The 20,526-nt window shown below is 56.8% G+C and overlaps 1 protein-coding gene across 5 annotated transcripts; it reads left to right on the top strand.

Annotated features, from left to right (window-relative positions):
- The first annotated feature begins 1,499 nt into the window (after positions 1–1,499).
- Positions 1,500–19,835, top strand: SELENON (selenoprotein N). Of its 5 annotated transcripts, none has more exons than XM_045377627.3 (12): positions 1,500–1,715; positions 2,345–2,462; positions 6,868–7,001; positions 10,223–10,432; positions 10,668–10,792; positions 11,326–11,463; positions 13,064–13,145; positions 13,300–13,488; positions 14,270–14,375; positions 15,511–15,623; positions 15,708–15,809; positions 17,143–19,835. In XM_045377627.3, exons 1-12 carry the CDS (start codon positions 1,533–1,535, stop codon positions 17,311–17,313), a joined length of 1,671 nt encoding a protein of 556 aa, XP_045233562.1. In that variant the 5' UTR covers positions 1,500–1,532; the 3' UTR covers positions 17,314–19,835. The 5 variants fall into 5 exon arrangements, with proteins under 5 accessions (XP_045233562.1, XP_045233561.1, XP_045233560.1 ...); XM_045377626.3 differs by having other exon boundaries at positions 17,131–19,835; XM_045377625.3 differs by having other exon boundaries at positions 17,077–19,835.
- Positions 19,836–20,526: the final 691 nt, after the last annotated feature.

The following is a 20,526-nucleotide window of genomic DNA, read 5'->3' as shown; positions in this document are numbered from 1 at the left end:
TAGTGGGCCCCTCTAAGGATACTGGGGCCAGAGCACAGGGCAAGGGTTGGGTCGGGCCCACAACTCTGGAAGGTCCCTGGGAGTCATTCATCTGACAGACACTGAGGAGTGCCCACCATGTGCCACGCCCTGCATGGGCACTGGGAAGGCCTCACCTGGCGCTGCCATGGCTGGCTACCAAAGAACAGAATGGGCAGTGGAGGCAGGACCCCACCCCCAACTCAGTTGACTGGGCCATCCCCTGGGAAGCCCGGGAGGCAGGATGGCAGATTTGGACCCAGGTAGACCTGGGTGCCAGAGCTCAGGCTTCTTCATTTGAAAACCAGGCAAGCAGCCTCTGCCTCACAAGGTGGCTTGAGAACAGAGTGAGAGTGTAAATCACCCCGCCCCAAGTCCAGCACATGGGCGGAGCTCAGCATCCTTTGGATCCCTCAGGCCTAACAAGTGCCCCTGCGCTGGAGGGCTGGTGGGGCTCCGCAAGGGCAGGCACTGCTCACCTCTGGGCTTAGAGTTCTTGCCTAGAGGCTTCTGTAGCTGCCACCCTTGTCTGAGAAAATGCAGGTAGAGCCACCCGGGGCAACTGGGGGCTTTGAAAGAATGGAAGAGAGCCCCAAGGAACCAAGGCTCCTGGGGATTGACAGGCATTAAAATATGTCCTCAACTCCACCCACCTCTATTTCCAAGGCTCTCCTCCAAGCATGCCACGTGCTGTTCTCCAGAAAAGCCAGGGCCTCTGGTAGCTCCAGCTGCTGAGGGGCTACAGCCTCGCCTTCCCCTCACCAGGCCAGAGCTCGGAGGGTGGGGGTCGGGGAGCTCTTTTACCTCCTTGCTGGAGATGAGGAAATTTGGGCCCAGAGAAGTGCAAGTTCAGAGCAGCACCTGCTATGCCTGGAACAAGGCCAATCCCCATAACCCATGCATCTGCGGAGGTGGCCCCCCAACTGCACATGAGGGGAACACGGGCTGGGCTTGCTTTTTAATTTGTCTTGCTGTAGATGACAGAGGAACTTTTAGAAAACTTGTAGGTAAGGATGGACGGATGCCCCTCAGCAGTCTCTGGCCTCGTACACGGCTGCCAGCAGAGGTGGACACGAGGCCTCAGTGGCCCTCGACGCCCCTTCTCCAGGAGAGCACAGGGTGTGTGACTTCTCCCCAGCCTCTGGCCCCAGTCCCTTCTTTGTCCCAGTCCCCTGCCTGCAATCGCTCTCCGGGTTGGGCCAGGCAAGTGGGCCGCAGAGGCCTGGCTTAGCTTTGGGAACGGAAGCATAGGAAGGGGCGCGGAGAGGCAGGAAGCGGCCTGGGGAGGCTGGGGTGGTCGCGACTACAGACCCTACCGCATAGACGCGCTCAGCCCCTCTGGGCGCTCCGGTGTAGCCAACCCCGCCCTGGGTGCGGACCGTGCCGCGAAGCCGGGACCCAGCGACCCCCGCACGGTCCCTGCCACCGCCCCGCCCCGCCCCGGCCGCCCCGCCCCCGGCCCCGCCCCGCTCCTTCGCGTCGGGGGCCGCCCGCAGCTGCCGCCAGCCGCAGCCATGGGCCGGGCCCGGCCGGGCCAACCCGGGTCGCCGAGCCCCGGCCCCGCCGCGCAGCCTCCCGCGCCACCGCGCCGCCGCGCCCGCTCCCTGGCGCTGCTCGGAGCCCTGCTGGCCGCCGCCGCCGCCGCCGCCGTCCGAGTCTGCGCCCGCCACGCCGAGGCCCAGGCGGCCGCGCGGCAGGTCCGGGCCCGAGCAGGCCGGGGCGGGGGCGCGGGAGCGGGGACTGAAGGGCCGAGCCTCGGCAGCAGGGGGAACATGGGCAGGGACGAGTCGGGGGAGGCGGGGGGCGGAGGGGGACCGGATGGGGGGAGCACGAGAAGGAGGGGACACGGGAGGCGGGTGGGGGAGCCTGGGGCCGGACTGATGGGGAGGAGGCGAACGGAGATCACTGTAGAGCTGGGACAGACTGGAGGGGTCTGTCCAGAGGGGTGACCTGGACACAGTGAAGCTGGGACCCACAGAGTCTGCAAGGGGCACTGGGGAGCCCTGGGACAGTGAGGAGGGGACACAGGAGAGGACAGAAGGTGCAGGAGGAACAGGGCCAAGCAGCCAGGACCAGGCCTAAGGCGGGCTGGGGACAAATTGGGAGGGGCAGTCGGACCAAACAGTGGATAAGCAGGGACCAGGAGGGACTGGAGGCTCTGGGGGCAGTTCAGAGGCGACATTTGCACAGATGGACCGGGAGGCCCTGGGAGGACTCAGGAAGATGGTGGGAGGAGGGGCTCCCACCATCCGGAAGCAACTGCTTGTTGGGGACCAGGAGACGAGGCCACCAACTGGTGCCCAACCCAGTCTCTCCTCCCAAGCAGGAATCAGCGCTGAAGACCCTGGGGACAGATGGCCTTTTTCTCTTTTCCTCCTTGGACACTGACGGGGATATGTACATCAGCCCTGAGGAGTTCAAACCCATTGCTGAGAAGCTAACAGGTACCAGGAGAGGCTGGCGGCTGGGGAGGAGGGCGCCTTGGCCACGGTGTCTTCACTGAGCAGGAGGGGCTGTCTGGAGTGGAGGGAAGCCCCTGGGGTCTCAGAGGCCCTGGACTCCTCACAGCTCTGACACTTTGTAGGTGGAGGCTTGGACTAGCTGCCCCTCAACCCCTGAGCCTGTTTTTCTCAGACTTGTGAACAATAATACCAGTTAACATTCTTTGGTCTGCGAGGTGGCTTACACCTATAATCCCAACACTTTGGGAGACAGAAGGATTGCTTGAGCCCAGGAGTTCAAGACCAGCCTGGCCAACATGGCAAAACCCCATCCCTACAAAAATACAGAAATTAGCCGGGTGTGGTGGCGCATGCCTGTAGTCCCAGCTACTTGGGAGGCTGAGGTGGGAGGATCACTTGAGGCCATGAGGCAGAGGTTGCAGTGAGTTGACATCACACCACTACACTCCAGCTTGGGTGACAGAGTGAGACCCTGTCTCAAAACAAACAAAGCAAAACCAAAAAAACAAAAAAAACATTCCTTGGCCACCTCCTCCGTGCCAGGCATTTAAGTGGTTCATGTGGGTTCTCTCTTTACACCTCACCGTAGCCCTGGGAGATGGACACTGTCATGATCCCCATGTTTAATAGTTTGAGAGACTAAGACACAGGCAGGCTCCCCAGTTTCCCAAGCTAGAAAGGTGGGGAGCCAGGGCTAGAACTGGGGCCATCTGGCTCCAGGGTCCTGTACCAGCTCACAGGTTTCAGGAGTAGAGAAAAGAAATGCACAGTGATGAATATGCAGATTTCCAATAGACGACAGCTACAACTTTTTTTTTTTTTTTTTTTAAGACAGGGTCTTGTTCTATCACCCAGACTGGAGTGCAGTGGTGCAATCACGGCTCAGTGCAGCCTCAACTTCCCTGGCTCAGTTGATCCTCCTGCCTCAGTCTCCTGAGTAACGGACACAGGCATGTGCTGTCATGCTCAGCTGATTTTTCTATTTTTGTAGAGATATAGTCTCACTACGTTGCCTAGGCTGGTCTCAAACTCCTGGGCTCAAACGATCCTTCTACCTTGGCCTCCTAAAGTGCTGGAATTACAGGTGTGAACCACCGCGCCCAGCCAGGAGCTGTAACTATTATTACTAAATCTGAAACTCTGCTTAGGTGTTTTCAGATTCCTATTCCATTCTTTTTGTTGTTGTTGTTGAGCTGGAGTCTTGCTGTGTCTCCCAGGCTGGAGTGCAGTGGCGCGATCTCAGCTCACTGCAACCTCTGCCTCCCTGGTTCAAGCAATTCTCCTGCCTCAGCCGCCCCAGGAGCTGGGATTACAGGCGCCTACCACCACACCGGGCTAATTTTGTATTTTCAGTAGAGATGGGGTTTTGCCATGTTAGCCAGGCTAGTCTCGAACTCCTGACCTCAAGTGATCTGCCTGTCTCAGCCTCCCAAAGTGCTGGGATTATAGGCATGAGCCACTGTGTCCGGTCTCCTATTCCATTCTTGCTATCATTTTTGCCTAGTGCAGTCAGTGATTATTTATTTATTTATTTGGTTAAAGATGAGGGGCTGAAGGCTGAGGCAGGAGAATGGCATGAACCCAGGAGGCGGAGCTTGCAGTGAGCCAAGATCGCGCCACTGCACTCCAGCCTGGGTGACAGAGCGAGACTACGTCTCAAAAAAAAAAAAAAGATGAGGGGCTGAAACATTCTAATGAATTATAAAATGCTTTTCTCGCTGCCCCCACCATCACCTCAACCTCTGTGTCCATTTTCTTCCAACTTCTTGTGACATTTCTTGAACTTAGGATCTTCGGCACCTACTTGTTACCCAGATTGCCTGGTGTAAATCAGTCATCGATGGGAAAGGCAAAAGAGACATGCTAGCTGTTTCGGGTGCATAAGCTCCAAAGCACTGTCACGGGCCTGCTGTTTTTCAGGGGTGTATTGGGTAGGTTGGCTCCGTGCTGGCCCGGTGACCTGTGATCGCTGCTAGAGGAGAAAGGTTGGATGGAAAATGCGAATGAGCTGGAGTGGATGTGTATCGATGTCTCGGTGGCAGGCAGTTCTGTCATGAAAGCAGATGGGCAGATAAGCAGGTCGTCTCCTTGTGGCCTTGCCTGTACCTCTTATTTTGCATACACTTCTGAGCATTTGCACAGCCACCTCTTTGTCCTTTTATGTGGCCAGAGTGAGAGTTCTCTCATAATGACATGTTAGCAAAGCTTGCTGGGCTTGAGGCGCACTTTTAATTTTTTGCACAGAAATCTTTTTCTCCAGCAGGGTGAAAGAATTCCCCCCATTACCTCTAGGCTGTGAATGCAAAAACGGACCAAGTTTTGAGAAATCAAAGGGGGGAAATCAAATCCAAGCAGGAAATGGAGCCAACTAGTTCTATTTGGTAGAGTTATGAGTGTGTTTAATTTTCTGCCTTATCCCTTAAAATTTTTACAAATTGCCTATAATGGGCAAATGTTACTCTTAAGTCAGGAAATAAAAGTTTTCATTAAAAAGCCAAAGGGCTGTAAAATGCTGAGTATTATTATTATAATTAATAACATTATTACCAACTCCATTTGACAAATGAGAAAGTAAAGGCTCAGAGAGGTGAAGTCCCTTCCCCAGATCATACAGCTAGGTGGTGGGGGAATCATTATTATTATTGTGTTGTTTTTGTTTTTTGTTTTTTTTCTGAGACGGAGTCTTATTCTGTCTCCCAGGCTGGAGTGCTCGGCTCACTCTCACTGCAACCTCTGCCTCCTGGGTTCAAGCGATTCTCCTGTCTCAGCCCCCAGAGTAAGCTGGGATGACAGTGTGCACCACCATGCCCAGCTAATTTTGGTATTTTTAGTAGAGATGGGGTTTCTTTTTTTTTTTTTTTTTTTGAGATGGAGTCTCGCTGTGTCGCCCAGGCTGGAGTGCAGTGGCACGATCTCGGCTCACTGCAAGCTCCGCCTCCCGGGTTCACACCATTCTGCCACCTCAGCCTCCGAGTAGCTGGGACTACAGGCACCCGCCACCACGCCCGGCTAGTTTTTTGTATTTTTAGTAGAGACGGGGTTTCACCATGTTAGCCAGGATGGTCTTGATCTCCTGACCTCGTGATCCACCCGCCTCAGCCACCCAAAGTGCTGGGATTACAGGCGTGAGCCACTGCGCCCGGCCTGGGATGGGGTTTCATCATGTTGGTCATGAACTGGTCTTGAACTCCTAACCTCAGGTGATCCGCCAGCTTCGGCTTCCCAAAGTGCTGGGATTACAGGCATGAGCTGCCTTGGGAATCATTATTATTAATATTTATCTGTGATATCAGTAAAAGAATAAGCAAGGCCGACTAATAACCCTGCATATTCCTGTTGCTCCTTTCTTCTTGGGTTTCTAGATTGCGTTTTGGAAAGTTTTATTGCATTGACTTACAAATATAGAAATAAGTGATGCTTCAGAATAGGGATTTGCATCAGGAGCAGCAGGGAGCGCTTGTTAAAAGGGCAGTTTCCAGACTCCCACCCCTGCAGATTCTGATTTAGTAGGTCTGAGGTGGGTTGTGAGCATCTGTAGTTTAAAGGCATCCTGGGTGATTTTGAGGACTTCTGGTTGAGAACGGCTTTAATGCATCGTTCAGCCTGCTAGCCATTCAGTCAGCAAATGCCAGGCATCATCTCTGTACCACTACCCTGCCCTGAGAGGGCAGACAGGACAAGACCCACCCCCAACCCCCACCGGCTTCATTTTGTTACCGGTGACTATTACTCACCCCTTTTGAAATAGGCGTCATTTCTCCCTTAGCCCTTCAAAATGAATCCTTCCACACTGGGAAGGTTACAGACTTGCCAGATCTCTGAGCCGGAAAAGATCCAAGAAATAAAATCTAGCCACTGCCAGTCCAGCCCCTCCTGCAGCCGGGACAGTTCCCCTTCCTTCCAAAACAGTAGGGGAAAGTGGGTCTCCTCACTCCCAAACCAGTGCTGTCCCTATGACACCAAAGAGCCTGTTTCTGTTTCTTGCTTCATTCATTACTCTGGTTCCCTTGACTGAGTTCCTCTCAGTCCCAGAACACCCAGAAAAGGGTCATGGTTGGTCATGGGTTTCAAGTAAAACAAGCCTGGGTTTCAATCTCGATTCCTCCACCATCTAGCTATGTAACCTGGGGAAGTGACTTTACCTCTCTGAACCTTCACTTTCTTATTTGTCAAATGGAGTTGGTAATGTCATTATCTGCCTCCCTGGGCTATCCTGAAACTAAAATGTGATACACTGGTCGTTACTCTGGTGATTGTTAACTGTTAACACCCCAGCTACCCCCACCCCGTGCCTGGCTGAGTTAATCACCAGCTAGTGTGGATGACCAGGGAGAATTGAGCTCTGCAGCGTAAGGGCAGTACTCCTCCGATGATCTGTGTCTCATAGGGTCAACTCCTGCGGCCAGCTACGAGGAGGAGGAGTTGCCCCCTGACCCTAGCGAGGAGACACTCACTATAGAAGCCCGATTCCAGCCTCTGCTCCCGGAGACCATGACCAAAAGCAAAGATGGCTTCCTAGGGGTGAGTAGGGGACCACAGGCAGTGGGATCATCTGTGTGCATCCGTCTCCTGAGGATGAGTTTCTGCTCCATTCATCTTTCTTTCCTCTGCCCTCTGTGTGCCCACTGGAGCCAGGCCCCATGCCAGGCCCTGGAGGTCCATGTGGCTGTGATGTTGTCCCTGCTGTCCAGGCATATAGCCTGCTGGGGGAGCAGGAGAGAGAAGCATTAGTCTTCACCCCAGATGGGGGAATCTGGGGTGACTTCCTAGAGGAAGTGACATCTGGTAGACTGCAGGAAGAGGATGAGGAGGGCTCAGCAGGGTGACTGAGCGCAGGTGGGGGGTCTCAGAGGAAGCAGCAGTGCAGTAGAGACCCTGTTAGTGCAGCTGTCCCACATACTATGGTGATTACTTCCCGCACATCCATCTCTTCCCCCTAGGGTATAGCCTGATGCCTGCCTCCTGATAGGTACTCTGTTGAACTCTGATGATCTAGACCTGAGGTTTGGTCCCCAGCAGAGGGCTATGGGGTGGGGAGGGCACCTGAGAAGGTGGAGGTAGGAGGTGGATAGATGTTCTCCTTGCCAGCCCCTCCCCAGCCCGAGGCCCTTTGGACAGGGTCCTGAGCGCATTGCAGGATGGAGCTGCCTCAGCCCCTGCCTGCCCTTTTGCACTGTCTCCCACTCCCCTCCCCTCTGTGGGCTTCCTCTGTTCCAACCACACCAGACTTCCTTCCTTCTAAATCCCCAGGCTTTCTTCCAACTAGGAGCCTTCTCACACGTGGTTCCCCGTGCCAGGAACACTGCCTCTCTGTGCCCAGCCCACACCGACCCAGCCTTTTCATCTCAGCCAACGCCCCTTCAGTACGAACAGAGTCCTGAAGGCAGGAGTGCCAGGCTGGTCACCGAGGCCAGGCGGCTGGTGTGGCTGGGCCCAGGAGGAATGCAGGACCCACGCAGGGGCATCCTGGTCAGTGTGGCCAGGAGAGAAGGTGCCAGACCCCACTAAGGGCCTTGTTGCCTGCCTTTGGCCTTCATTCTGTGGCGGCTGAACACCAAGCAGATTTTAAATAAGACAACCTCCTCGTGAGACCTGGGCTTTCCAGGCCAGGGATGGGGCATGGGAAGAATGGGGAGAAATGGAGGCAAGAAGACCAGTTCTGGACGGGCGAGGGAGAGGAGATGGAGAGTAAGGGCAGCCTGGAGGATGCTGGGGAAGGAAGAAAGGGCAGGGAGCAGCTCCTCATGGACAATGGGTGGGCAGGAGTTGGATGACTCAAGCTTCTGGCCGGTGACCAGGGGCATGGTGGGCTGCTCGCCCAGATGGGAACTGTAGCGGGGGAGGGAGAAGGGGGCAGAGAATGAGGTCAGTCTGCACATGTTGAAGTTGAGTTCCCCAGGGGATGTTGGATGTCCGCCGCCCAGCAGCAGCCCCTTGGCAGTGCCCAACTCTAGAGCCTGGCGGCCACATGGCAAAAGAAACTCGGGAATGACCATGAGGCTGGTGCCTGTGGCGGAATTGCCACCTGGCCCAGCCCAGGCAAGCAGTGCTGGGGAGCCCCTTTCTTCCTTTCTTTTTTTTTTTGGAGATGGAGTGTCACTCTGTCGCCCAGGCTAGAGTGCAGTGGCACGATCTCAGCTTACTGCAAGCTCCACCTCCCGGGTTCAAGCAATTCTGCCTCAGCCTCCCAAGTAGCTGGGACTACAGGTGTCCGCCACCACGCCTGGCTAATTTCTTTGTATTTTTAGTAGAGACGGGATTTCACCATGTTGTCCAGGATGGTCTCGATCTCCTGATTGATCCTCCCACCTCGGCCTCCCAAAGTGCTGGGATTATAGGCGTGAGCCACCGCGCCCTGCTGGGAGCCGCTTTCTTAACCTCATCGCTGGAGGTTCAGGCAGGGACGGGAATTCCAAGGAGGAGCTCACAGGGAAGGGCACTGCCCATTTTGGTTCCTGTTTACTTGCCATCTCCCACTATAAGTTCCAAGAAGACAGGCTGCACGGTGTACTCCGAGAGAAACTTCCTATACATTAGGTGCAGAAAACATTTTGTGGAATGAACAAATGAATAAACGTGTTCTTCTCAGCCAAGGAGAGAGAGTGCAGCAGATAGGCAGGAGTCCAGGAAGTGGTCGAAACGGCTTGACCTTCCACAGAAGGAGGTGGGGAACCCATCTCTACGGGTTTGGCAGTGATGGGCTGACCTGAGCAGATGAGTCCCCACAGACAGCAAGAACTGGGGTGAGGCAGGAACAGCACCCCCAGCCCTGGCCCCCGAGCAGAGCCCCACCGAGCCCAGCACCCATCTCTGGCAGGTCCCCTGCAGGGGGTGGCCAGCCTACAAGCAGGACCCAGCAGGGCGGGCTCGGCCTGGCCCCGCATAGCCAGCTCTGCCTTGAGAACTGCCTGTTCAATCTCTCTCCACGGGAGCTCCCTGCACTGCTTTCCTCCCACCTCCCACCAAGCCTGAGCTCCTGCTGCCAGGGAGGTGGGGACAGGAGAGGGAACCTGCTGTTCCTCAAATGCTGGTTGATGTGTAGACAGCTCTGTGGTCTCTGAGCGTCCTCTTCAAGCCATCAGCTTGTCAGAGGCGAGGCAGGTCACCGATGAGGACTCGGGCTTAGGGAAGGCCTTTTGCCCAAGGTGGGGCAGTCTGTACTTAAGGCAGGGCCCTTCTGGGGGAGGCCTTCCTTCCCACTCCCTGTGGTCTCATCCTGCTCTTGACCCTAGAGATCTCACCTCAAACATGATTGGCCACCACCCTCATTGGACTTAGCTCCAAACCGAAATCCTGAGCTGGCCAGTGGGACATTAGTCCCTGGGAGGAGACTTGGAGCGGAGACTGGGGAGGGAGAGCAGGGCTGCTGGAAGGCCGGGGAAGCCAGGTAGGGTGGTGGCTCCCAAGGCTGGCCCATGGGCTTATGCATAGGAGGGAGGCGGGATGGTGTGAGGCACGGAGCCCCACCACCCCCATTCCAACCCTGCCTTTGAGCGAGCGGCTCTGGCCTGGGCGCTGCGCCTGGGTGAGCTACAGAGGCACTGGAGCGGGGAGAGGAGCCTCTCTCTGGTGGGATATTGCTAAGCTTGTGGCCATCACTGGGGCAGGAAACTGCCTGGGATCCATCTGCTCCCTTGGTGTGGGCTGGCTCAGGGCTTGAGGGAGACCTCCACCCATGTGGGACACGAGGCCCCGGAGTCATGGTTCTTAGATATCTGGAGCTTCGCTTTCCCCTGCCCCAGGTTTCCCGCCTCGCCCTGTCCGGCCTCCGAAACTGGACGGCCGCAGCCTCGCCAAGTGCAGTGTTTTCCGCCCGCCACTTCCAGCCCTTCCTTCCCCCGCCAGGCCAGGAGCTGGGCGAGCCCTGGTGGATCATCCCCAGTGAGCTGAGCGTGTTCACTGGCTACCTATCCAACAACCGCTTCTATCCGCCGCCGCCCAAGGGCAAGGAGGTGAGGACAGCCGGGGTGCGACCTGAGGCCCTCTGCCCCAGCCCAGGAGTGGCCACCCCTCTGTTTGCGCCTGGACCCCAGTGCCAGGCCTGCCCCACCTGCTCTCCTGCCTCCCTCTGGACCTGCCTCCTCCCCATGGGGACCCTGGGCCTTTGGGTCTGGGCTGACCCCCACCCCAGTGGATCCAGGCTCAGCGGGACCCAGCAAGCCAACACATGCCTCCCACCGCCCCCAGGTCATCATCCACCGGCTCCTGAGCATGTTCCACCCTCGGCCCTTTGTGAAGACCCGCTTTGCCCCTCAGGGGGCCGTGGCCTGCCTGACTGCCATCAGTGACTTCTACTACACCGTGATGTTCCGGTGAGTGGGCCACACAGGCCAGCCTGGAGCTTCCGGGAGGCACAGCCGGTTTAGCGCCCAGAGGGGAGGGCCTGGCTTGAGCCCCCCAACTCTGTCTCTCCTCCCCCTGCCATCTCGGGGAAGCAGCTTTGGCTCCCTGAGCCTCAGTGTTCTCACCTGTGGATCGGGGTGCTGATGACTTCCTCGTAGGGCATATAAGGGTTCCGAAAGAAAAAGCTGTGGAACTTGCTTGGCACGGGGCTAGTAGCCATGGCTGTGCCATCCACACAGAAGTGGGAAGGACATCCAGTCACACATGCCCTCCAGAAGCTGTGGGGGCTCAGGGAGGGGGTCCAGGCAGGGCTTCTGGAGGAGGGACATGTGACCTGGGCCTCGAAGGACAAGCAGCATTTGGAGGGCCTCGCTGCTGCCCCCTGGCCCATCCACCTCCAGCCACACACTCAGCCTCCTCTCCCTGATGAGTCTGGCCAAGGCTTCCCGGGCTCCTGGGGAGAAGGTGGGCAGCTCTGGTGCAGGAGATTCCCTTCACACAGGATCCACGCCGAGTTCCAGCTCAGCGAGCCACCTGACTTCCCCTTCTGGTTCTCCCCGGGTCAGTTCACCGGCCACATCATCCTCTCCAAAGACGCCACCCACGTGCGCGACTTCCGGCTCTTCGTGCCCAACCACAGGTGGGAGCTTGACCTCGGCCCAGCCTTGGCTCCCTCCTACAGCTTGTCCTGCTCCCCAGCTCCAGGAGCCTAGGGGCCGCTTCTGCCTCTGCCCCTTCCTTTGCTCCCCAGTGCCCATCTCGTGGGGCTGGCGTGGAGGCGGCGGCATGAGGCAGGCAAGAGGATGAGCTGATCACCCACCAGCTCTTCCCAGGCACCCCGTGGCCTGGCCCTCCACCTCTGTGCCTGGGACCCAGTGCAGCAGCCCATAGACTCTTCCTGAAGCTGGGCCTCCCTGCCCTCACACTGCTGACAGGCCCTAGTCAGAGCTGTAATCGCAGCCTGTGCGTGCCACCAAGGGGAAGGCCAGCAGCTAGGCAGGGACCCAGCTGTGGGGTCCAGGAAGGCTTCTCAGAAGAAGAGGGTCATCTCAGTAGAGGCAAGGGGCTCTGAGGGTTTCGCTAGGCAGAGGAACAGCACATGCAAAAGCTGAGGGCAGGCCCTCCACTGCTGCAGAGCCCCGGAGAGGCTTCCGGGACAGTGCTGCACCAGCTACCTGCCTGCCTCACCTCCTCAGGGCTGGCCACCTGTCAGCAGAGTAGAGGACCCAGGAGGCCCTGGCTTCAAGTCTGTCCAGATTCCTAACTGATAGCAAGTGGCCACCTAGTGGGCCTGAGTGACCGCTCTACAGGGATAAGGCCTGGCTGGGAGCCAGGAGGTCTGCAGTTACGTCTCAACTGTGGCACCCACTGGCCGTGTGGCTGTGGGCAAGGCCCTGGCCCTCTGTAAGCCTGTTTCCTCATCTGCCAGATGGGAGACTGACTCCTGGCCTATTTCACCCACAGGGCAGGCGTGAGAGGATGGTTGGGATGACATGGGAGGAGAAAATTGCCCCTAGGAGTGGGGATGGCTTCCCTCCCTCCCCAGGGTGGGCAGAGCAGGGGCTTCCCAGTCAAAGTACCAGCCCTCGGGCTGTGCACACCTGCCTCCAACCCGGGGTTATTGAGGAGGGGGCCTGGACTGTATGGGACAGAAGGAGAGAGGCAGTGACCAGCTCCAGGACCAGCTGCTCCTGGGCTCATGTCTGAGGACCAGGCATCAGGGACTGCTGACCCCCAGGGGGTACCTAGCTCTGCCCTCTGCACCACCTGCTGCGGAGGTGGTGGTTTGTCAGTGCTGGGGCTCCCCCGTGCGGCGGACCTGCAGATTGCACTGCTCGGCTCAGATTTCCTGCTGCCCACCAGAGGCCTGTGCAGGGACCACGGTGCTCACTTTCATTCCTGCCCCACCCTGTGACCCACCGTGAGGCACTGGCCATCTCTCTGCCTCGAAGGGTCCTGGAGAATACACGGGCCATGGCTGTGCAGGCCCTTTGTGGATTGTGAGGGGCAGGGCCGGCGGACAGTGAAGTGGCTCCAGTGCCTTAGGAAGGGGCAGCCTGGTGGAGAGAGGGCCAGGACTCTGCAGCCAGAATCCCAGTGGCTCTGAGAGCAGGTGTTCACCTTGAGAAGCCTGTGTCCTCATCTGGAAAATGGAGACAGTTGCAGGTATTATGTGAGATAAAGTGTGACACAGATAATGGCCTTTGATGATGGTGTCACTCTGCCCTGGCCATCCCCAGGTCTCTGAATGTGGACATGGAGTGGCTTTATGGGGCCAGTGAAAGCAGCAACATGGAGGTGGACATCGGCTACATACCCCAGGTGAGCGCACAGTAGGCTCCCATCCAGGTGGGCTCGCTGCAGGGCCCCGCCCTTCCTCTGCAATGAGTGGAGCATCTTGGAGGGTCTCTCAGGGAGCCCCTGAGGATTCTTGCCCATCTCTGAGCCTTCCCCCCACCACTGACCTCTGGCCCAGATGGAGCTGGAGGCCATGGGCCCTTCAGTGCCCTCGGTGATCCTGGATGAGGATGGCAGCGTGATCGACAGCCACCTGCCCTCTGGGGAGTCCCTGCAGTTTGTGTTTGAGGAGATCAAGTGGCAGCAGGAGCTGAGCTGGGAGGAGGCTGCCCGGCGCCTGGAGGTGGCCATGTACCCCTTCAAGAAGGTGAGGCTGGGCAGGGTGAAGGCCAGGGTCAGGCTGCACGGGCAGAGGCTGGGAGCTGTGGAGCAGCAGCTGGGCACAGGTGCTGGTGTGTGTTCAGGGCTTGCTACTGAGGCTGTCTCACTGTTGTGCCCAGCGTGTGCCAGTGGGGCTTCCCTGCTGCCATTTGGAAGTTAGAGGAAGAGGCCAGGTGCAATGGCTCATGCCTATAATCCAAAACTTTGGGAGGCTGAGGTGGAGAATCACTTGTGGCCAGGAGTTCAAGAGCAGTCTGGGCAACATAGCGAGACCCCATATCTACAAAAAATTTTTTTAATTACCTAGGGGTGGTGTTAGCACGCACCTGTAGTACTAAACCTTTCGGGAGGCTGAGGCAGGAGGACTGCTTGAGCCCAAGAGTTCAAGGCTGCAATGAGCTATAATTGCACCACTGCACTACAGCCTGGGCAACAGAGTGAGACTCCATCTCAAAGAAAAAATAAATGAAAATAATAATAATAAATAGAACTTGGAGGAGACATCCATCCCCTGGCTCAGCAGCACCCCCTTCACACACACATACAAACACACTAACATATATACACACACATATATACAAACATACACAAACATATACATACACATACAAATGTACATATACACAAACATGTACACACACAGATATGCCTACACACAAACTCACATATATACACACACACATACTTGCACACACTACAGACTCACAGCCCGAGTGGGACCCTGGCCGCTTTGATGATGGCTTCTCTCTGTCTCGGCGTGGCCCCAGGTCTCCTACTTGCCGTTCACTGAGGCCTTCGACCGAGCCAAGGCTGAGAACAAGCTGGTGCACTCGATCCTGCTGTGGGGGGCCCTGGACGACCAGTCCTGCTGAGGTGAGGGGCCCGGCTGAATCTAAGGGGAGCAGGGGGGAAAGTCTACACCTTGTTGGGTACCGGAGACTCTGAAACCAATGGGACTCTCCTGTTGAGTCATGAGGGCCCCGGGGACTGCCCAGGGTAGGGGTGTGGGGTGGGGGACTGCCCAGGGTAGGGGCGTGGGGTGAGGGCCTGGGAGTTTCTGTGCTGAGCCCAGTGGGAGCTACCAGATGCTGAAGAAAGGGCCCTGGCAGGCTGGGTTCAAACTCAGCCATTGTCAGCTCGGTAACCTTGACCAAGTGTCTTCCCCTCCCCGAGCCTCAGTTTTCTCAATAGTAAGAAGGGATAATACACTTACCTCTCAGAGCTGTGGACATGGGGGTGAAAGTGCTGCATACACTGTGAAGTCTAAGTGTATATACACTTATATACATGTAAGAGGGAAAATCAGGCCAGAGGCTGGTCTTGCGTTAATTTATTCAGAAAATTCACCAGAGACCTAGATGCAAAGTTCTTTGGATGGGCACAAAGATGAATGAAACAGTGCCCCGCCCTCACCCTGTCAGCCATCAGTGTAGCAGTGGACTGGGTGCTGGCGTCCCACAGTGAGGAAGTCAGAAAGGGTCCCTGCCCTCAAAGGGGGAGACACAGTGCAAAGGCAGACACCAAATGAGTCAGTACAAGCACGGTGAGTGTTCTACAGGGGACAGTCCAGAGTGGCACCAGAGTGTATAACGGGGGGTCAAGGAAGGCTTTGTGAAGACAGTGATATTTACGCTGAGACTATGAAGGATGAGTAGGAGTTTGTCACATGACCAGATGGAGTGTTCCAGGTAGAGGAACAGCCTGTGCAAAGGCCCTGGGACACAGAATGTTCACTGGATTTAAGAAGCTGTCACTGTCTGCAAGTCCCCGGGGCCAGGTAGAACCCCTAACCCTAATCTCAGCCCAGGATGCGGGTGTATTATGGATGTTAATTCCAACTACCATTTATTCAGTACCTACTCTGCCTCAGGCTCTTTGAATCTGTTATTTCACCTGGGTGCAGAGACTTCTGCAGCCCGTAAGGTCTCCCCAAAGCAAAATTGCACCCCAGCAAGATGTGGGGGTGCCTCACACTTCTGTCTTCCAGCTTTTTCCTCTTCCTGCACAGGTTCAGGGCGGACTCTCCGGGAGACTGTCCTGGAAAGTTCGCCCATCCTCACCCTGCTCAACGAGAGCTTCATCAGCACCTGGTCCCTGGTGAAGGAGCTGGAGGAGCTGCAGGTGAGCCGGCAGGTGGGCAGGAACAGGAGCCTCCCGAACAGTGGTGGGGGCCACGGCATCAGGAGTATGCAACTGTCCCCACAGAACAACCAGGAGAACCCGTCCCATCAGAAGCTGGCTGGCCTGCACCTGGAGAAGTACAGCTTCCCGGTGGAGATGATGATCTGCCTGCCCAATGGCACCGTGGTAGGCACCCTCACCCAGACCCCACGGGGCCCAGGGAGCAACCAGCAGGGGGCCTGGGTGTGCAGGCTTCATCGGGTTTCGGGTCTGGCCCTGCCACTTCCTGGCTGCAAAGCCTCAAGCTGGTCTCTTACCCAGTCTAAGCCTCAGTTGTCCCCATGTAGAAACAGGAATCGTGATGCAGGTGTTGGTCATCGGGGGCTGTACAGCAGCGAGCATAGTCCCGAGGCAGAGTCAGCACCTGGCTAGAAACACGGCCTGGAAGGGAAGGCTTGCCTTGGACCATGGCAGCCAGTCCTGGGATGGAAGGAGAGGGAGTAGCCGGACCTTGTGACAGAGAAGACCAGGAGAGGGCCCTGAGCCAAGGTTCAAGACCCCACCTCTCCCTAAGGGCCCTTAGCACTCAGCAAGTCTTCTCACGGGGGCCTCACAGCAGCTTTGGGAGACGGATAATCATGAATGCCCATTTTATAAACAAGGAAAGAGGCCTAGAAAACTTCAGAGACTGGACAAATGTTGCAGTTAATTAAGTGCAGCTGGCTTTGAACCAAGGCCTGCCCTCGAGCCTCAGATCTCCAGCTCTTCTGATCAAAGCGACCCCTTATCCTTTAAGTCCCAAGGCATGGTTAGTGTGGGACCCAGGGCCATAGGAGGAGGTCAGCTTCCTCAGGATCTTAGGACGGGAGCAGGTCAGGAGCAGGGGCTGGCACGGGCGAGGTGTCCAGTGAGGGCTCGGTGCAAAGGAAGGGGCACCAGGCAGAAGGCATCGGCTGTTCCAGGCACAGGGTGATGAGATGGTGTCGGGGAACTGCTTGGGAGAACCAGGCCTCCCACTCATATGAATGTTGGTTGAATGCTGATTCATTCGTCTGTTCATCTGCTGGGCACCTACTCTGTGCCAGGCACAAAGATAAAGACATGGCCCTGTGCTGAAAGAGCTCACTGTCTGGAGCGAGAAGCCAAAGGAGAGGCCCGTGGTGCGTGAGGCCCCAGTGAGAGAAGTGAGCACGGAGTTCAGGATGGAGTCCGGGGCCACAGGAACAGAGGAGAGAGGTCATTCGGGGGGCGGAGGCAGAGGGCTAGTGAAGAGGTGATGTTGGAAAGTGTTGGGTTTTCACCTGGTAGGCAAGGCAGGGAGGTGCCCCTCGTCAGACACAGGGTGATGAGGTGGTGTCGGGTGCTGGCGAGGGCTTACAGCAGCACTGCCTGCCCACCATCACTTCAGACAAGGACAGTCAAGGCCTGATAGCGTCCCTGCTTCTCCCCACAGAGCAGAGGGCACGGGGAGCCTGGGGGCCCCCTCCATCCCACTCTCCTCACCCAGCCCTTCTCCCAGGTCCACCACATCAATGCCAACTACTTCTTGGACATCACCTCCATGAAGCCCGAGGAAGTCGAGAGCCATCTCTTCAGCTTCTCATCCACCTTTGAAGACCCATCCACGGCCACCTACATGCAGTTCCTGAAGGAGGGACTCCGGCGTGGCCTGCCCCTCCTCCAGCCCTAGAGTGCCTGCGGGGCCAGACGGGATCTGATGCACAGGCCCCCGCGCCCCAGAGCCAGAGTGTTCCTCAGCCTGTTTCAGACTGCAGATGCCGCCCACTCCCACCCCACGCCTAGGCTGCCTTGTGGGGTACAAGCTCCACTGAGGGTGGCCATCACAGCCTTGGCTCCATGGTGGCGGGTAGACAAGGGGTGCCTGGGCTGGCTGGGCAGAGGAACCTCTAGCTCTGACTGTCACTCTCCGCTCTCCCTACCCATTTGGCTCTGGAAAGCTGCTTGGCACCCCCAGATCAGGGCCTGGGTGAACTCTCTGGACCTCTTCCAGTGAGCCGCACAGTCTAGGCCCTTGTTGGGTGAAGAATGGAAGGAGGAGCAGGCTAGGAAGACAGGGCCACCACCCTCTCCTTGCTTTCAGCCCTTCCCACAGGAAACATCCAGAAGCCCCAGCCAGGAGGGGCCAGGCTTCCAAAGCGGCTCTCCTGTTTATCTAGAGCCTTCGTTCCTGGCCACACCCTGGGCTGCCCTCCTGTGCCTGATGTCCCCAGCTGGGGTCGGTCTCAGCAGGAGCCAGTCTTCTGGAGCCTCTGGGCAGAACCCTCCATTGAAGCGGAAATCAGACTGGACCCCCTGCGGCTTCCCTGACCACGCCACTGACCAGATGTCTGGGGAAGTTTACTGTGAAGGGGCTTCTGCCTTTAGCAATGGGGCGCACTAAGGGGGTTCCTGAGGCCTAGAGCCAAAGCACTCCCACCACCTACCTTAGCACAGGGTCTCCGCAGGACTGCGGGAGCCAGCGCTTCTGCCGCCCCTCCTGCCCCTCAGACCTCGCATCCACAGAAGCACAGCCCGGCCAAAGACCACAGCCTTCTCCAGAGCCGGCGCTGTCCGGCAACCAGGGGTGCCCCAGGCTAGCTCTTCTACCACTGGGGCACCACGGACTCCCCTTGGCCACTCTTGGGACTTTGGTCCACGTCCTGAGCCACTGACCATGGCCAGTCTTTCTTTTTATATGTGCAGAAAAGTGTTTTTATACAAACTTTCTCATGGTTTGTAGGTATTTTTTTATAACCCCAGTGCTGAGGAGAAAGGAGGGGCAGTGGCTTCCCCAGCAGCAGCCCCATGATGGCTGAATCCGAAATCCTCGATGGGTCCAGCTTGATGTCTTTGCAGCTGCACCTATGGGAAGAAATAGTTCTCTCTTCCTTCTCCTCTTCAGCTTTTTAAAAACAGTCCTCAGAGGATCCACCACCCCCCAGCACTGTCCCATCCTCTCCACGCAGGCCCACAGGCGCACCTACACTCTTTCATTAAGGCCTTGAAGTCAGGCTGCCCCCTCCCCAGCCCCCAGTTCTCTCCCCACCCCCTCACCCCACCCGGGGCTCACTCTTAAACCTGGCAGCAGAGGAAGGAAGGCAGACATCTCTGCAGCCACTCCTGGGCCTTCTATTCGCCGAGTTACCCCGCTTGCCTTGGGCGTGTTCACTGAGCCTTCCCCAGCCAGTCTTGTTCTGAGTTTTGTTTTGTATTGTTTTGAGATGCAGTCTTGCTCTGTCACTCAGGCTGGAGTGCTACAGCGTGATCTTGGCTCACTGCAACCCCCCCCCCCCAACCCTGGTTCAAGCAATTCTGCCTCAGCCTACCTAGTAGCTGGGATTACAGGTGCATGCCACCACACCCGGCTAATTTTTGTATTTTTAGTAGAGCTGGGGTTTCACCATATTGGTCAGGCTGGTCTGGAACTCCTGAACTCAGGTGATCCACCCGCCTCAGCCTCCCAAATTGCTGGGATTACAGGCGTGAGCCACACGCCCAACCTTGTTCTTAATTTTGTATTATCCAATCGTTGCTAATATTACATGCACTTTCTCACTTAATCCTCATGACAAGCTTGTGAGGCAGATGCTCATTGTTCCCATCTTGATGAAACTTGAGTCTCAGGGAGGTGAAGTGACTTGCCCAGGGTCACTCAGCCAGGTAGAGTTCAGATTCAAACCCACATGTGGCTCCAAAGCCTGCGTCTGGATTTGGGGGTGTTTTTTGGCACAGCACCATCGCCTCTCTCCCTGCCTGTTTTCCCCAAAATGGAAAGGAAGGCCTTTTAAACCAGAGTGTCTCACTCCCCTCTGACCTCCAGGCCAGGCATGAGCCAGCCAGCTCAGCCAGGCTCCCTGTGTCCTGAGAGGAAGTGCCCCCATCCCCCATGCCCCTTAGGGGAGGGAGGGCACCTGATGTTCTCTGCGCCTCCCCTATCCTGTCAGGGACTGGTGGGAGGGCAGGGGAGCCCACGCGAACCCTTCTCCCGCTGCTCTGGGAGAGTCAGTTCCGCATGGAGCCAGCCTGGTCCCATGGAAAATGCTGGTGGCCTGCGCTTTCTGAGGCCTCATCTGATGCCTCTGTAGTTCCTGTCCCCCACCAGGCCTTGAGGCTCAGGGTAGGAGAGGGCCCCTGGCTGCCCTCCTGTCACTCCTCTGCCACTTCCCTCCCCTGTCCTCAACCTGCCCTGTAATAAAATCAGAGAAGACTGACTAGAGTGGTTCTAAGTGCTTTTCCTTTGAGTGGCATGTTCAGCTCTGTCCTTCCATGCGGCGGCTCCCTCCTGGGGTGGACTTGGCTGGAATGCTTTCAGGGACTATCTTACCTATCGAGGGCTTGAGTGACTTGCCCAAAATAAGTTTGTGATAGAACAAGTGGTAGGACTTACTGTTTTGAGAATCTGATGCTCTCTGTTGAGAAAGATCTGGAAGTTGTCTTAGAAGCGGAACCTGAGACAGGCATGAAGTGATTTTTTTTTTTTTTTTGGTGGGGTGGGGAGTGTACTTCCAGAAAAACCTGTAAAAGAAGGAGGGAAGCAGAAGAGGAAAAGGAAAAATGCTGAGCAGGAACAGTCTCAGCCCAGCCTTGGCCTGACCCACAGTGGAAGAGCTGTGAGGCATAAACCACACTGCAGAGTTGAACTGGCCTTTTGGGCCTTGCATCAGTCATTGGCTTGGGAGGTGAAGGAAATTCCCAGGTAGGGGGCTCCATTCTTCCTGCAAGGGGATCTGAGTGGGACAGCAAATCAGCATCTACACCCAGGACAGACAGCCAGCGTGAACTTGCATGATCCGCCATCGCACAAGAGGGGAAAGTAATGATTAAAACACAATGTGCCATCCTGGAAAGAGGGCTGGACCTGGGAGTCAGTCTTTAGCATTTGAGATATGGTGGAGATAGGGTG

The sequence above is a fragment of the Macaca fascicularis genome, chromosome 1 (assembly GCF_037993035.2).
Source record: "Macaca fascicularis isolate 582-1 chromosome 1, T2T-MFA8v1.1".
Lineage (NCBI taxonomy): Eukaryota > Metazoa > Chordata > Mammalia > Primates > Cercopithecidae > Macaca > Macaca fascicularis.
The sequence above is the reverse complement of the archived record's forward strand: the minus strand, read 5'-3'. Positions and strand labels throughout refer to the sequence as shown.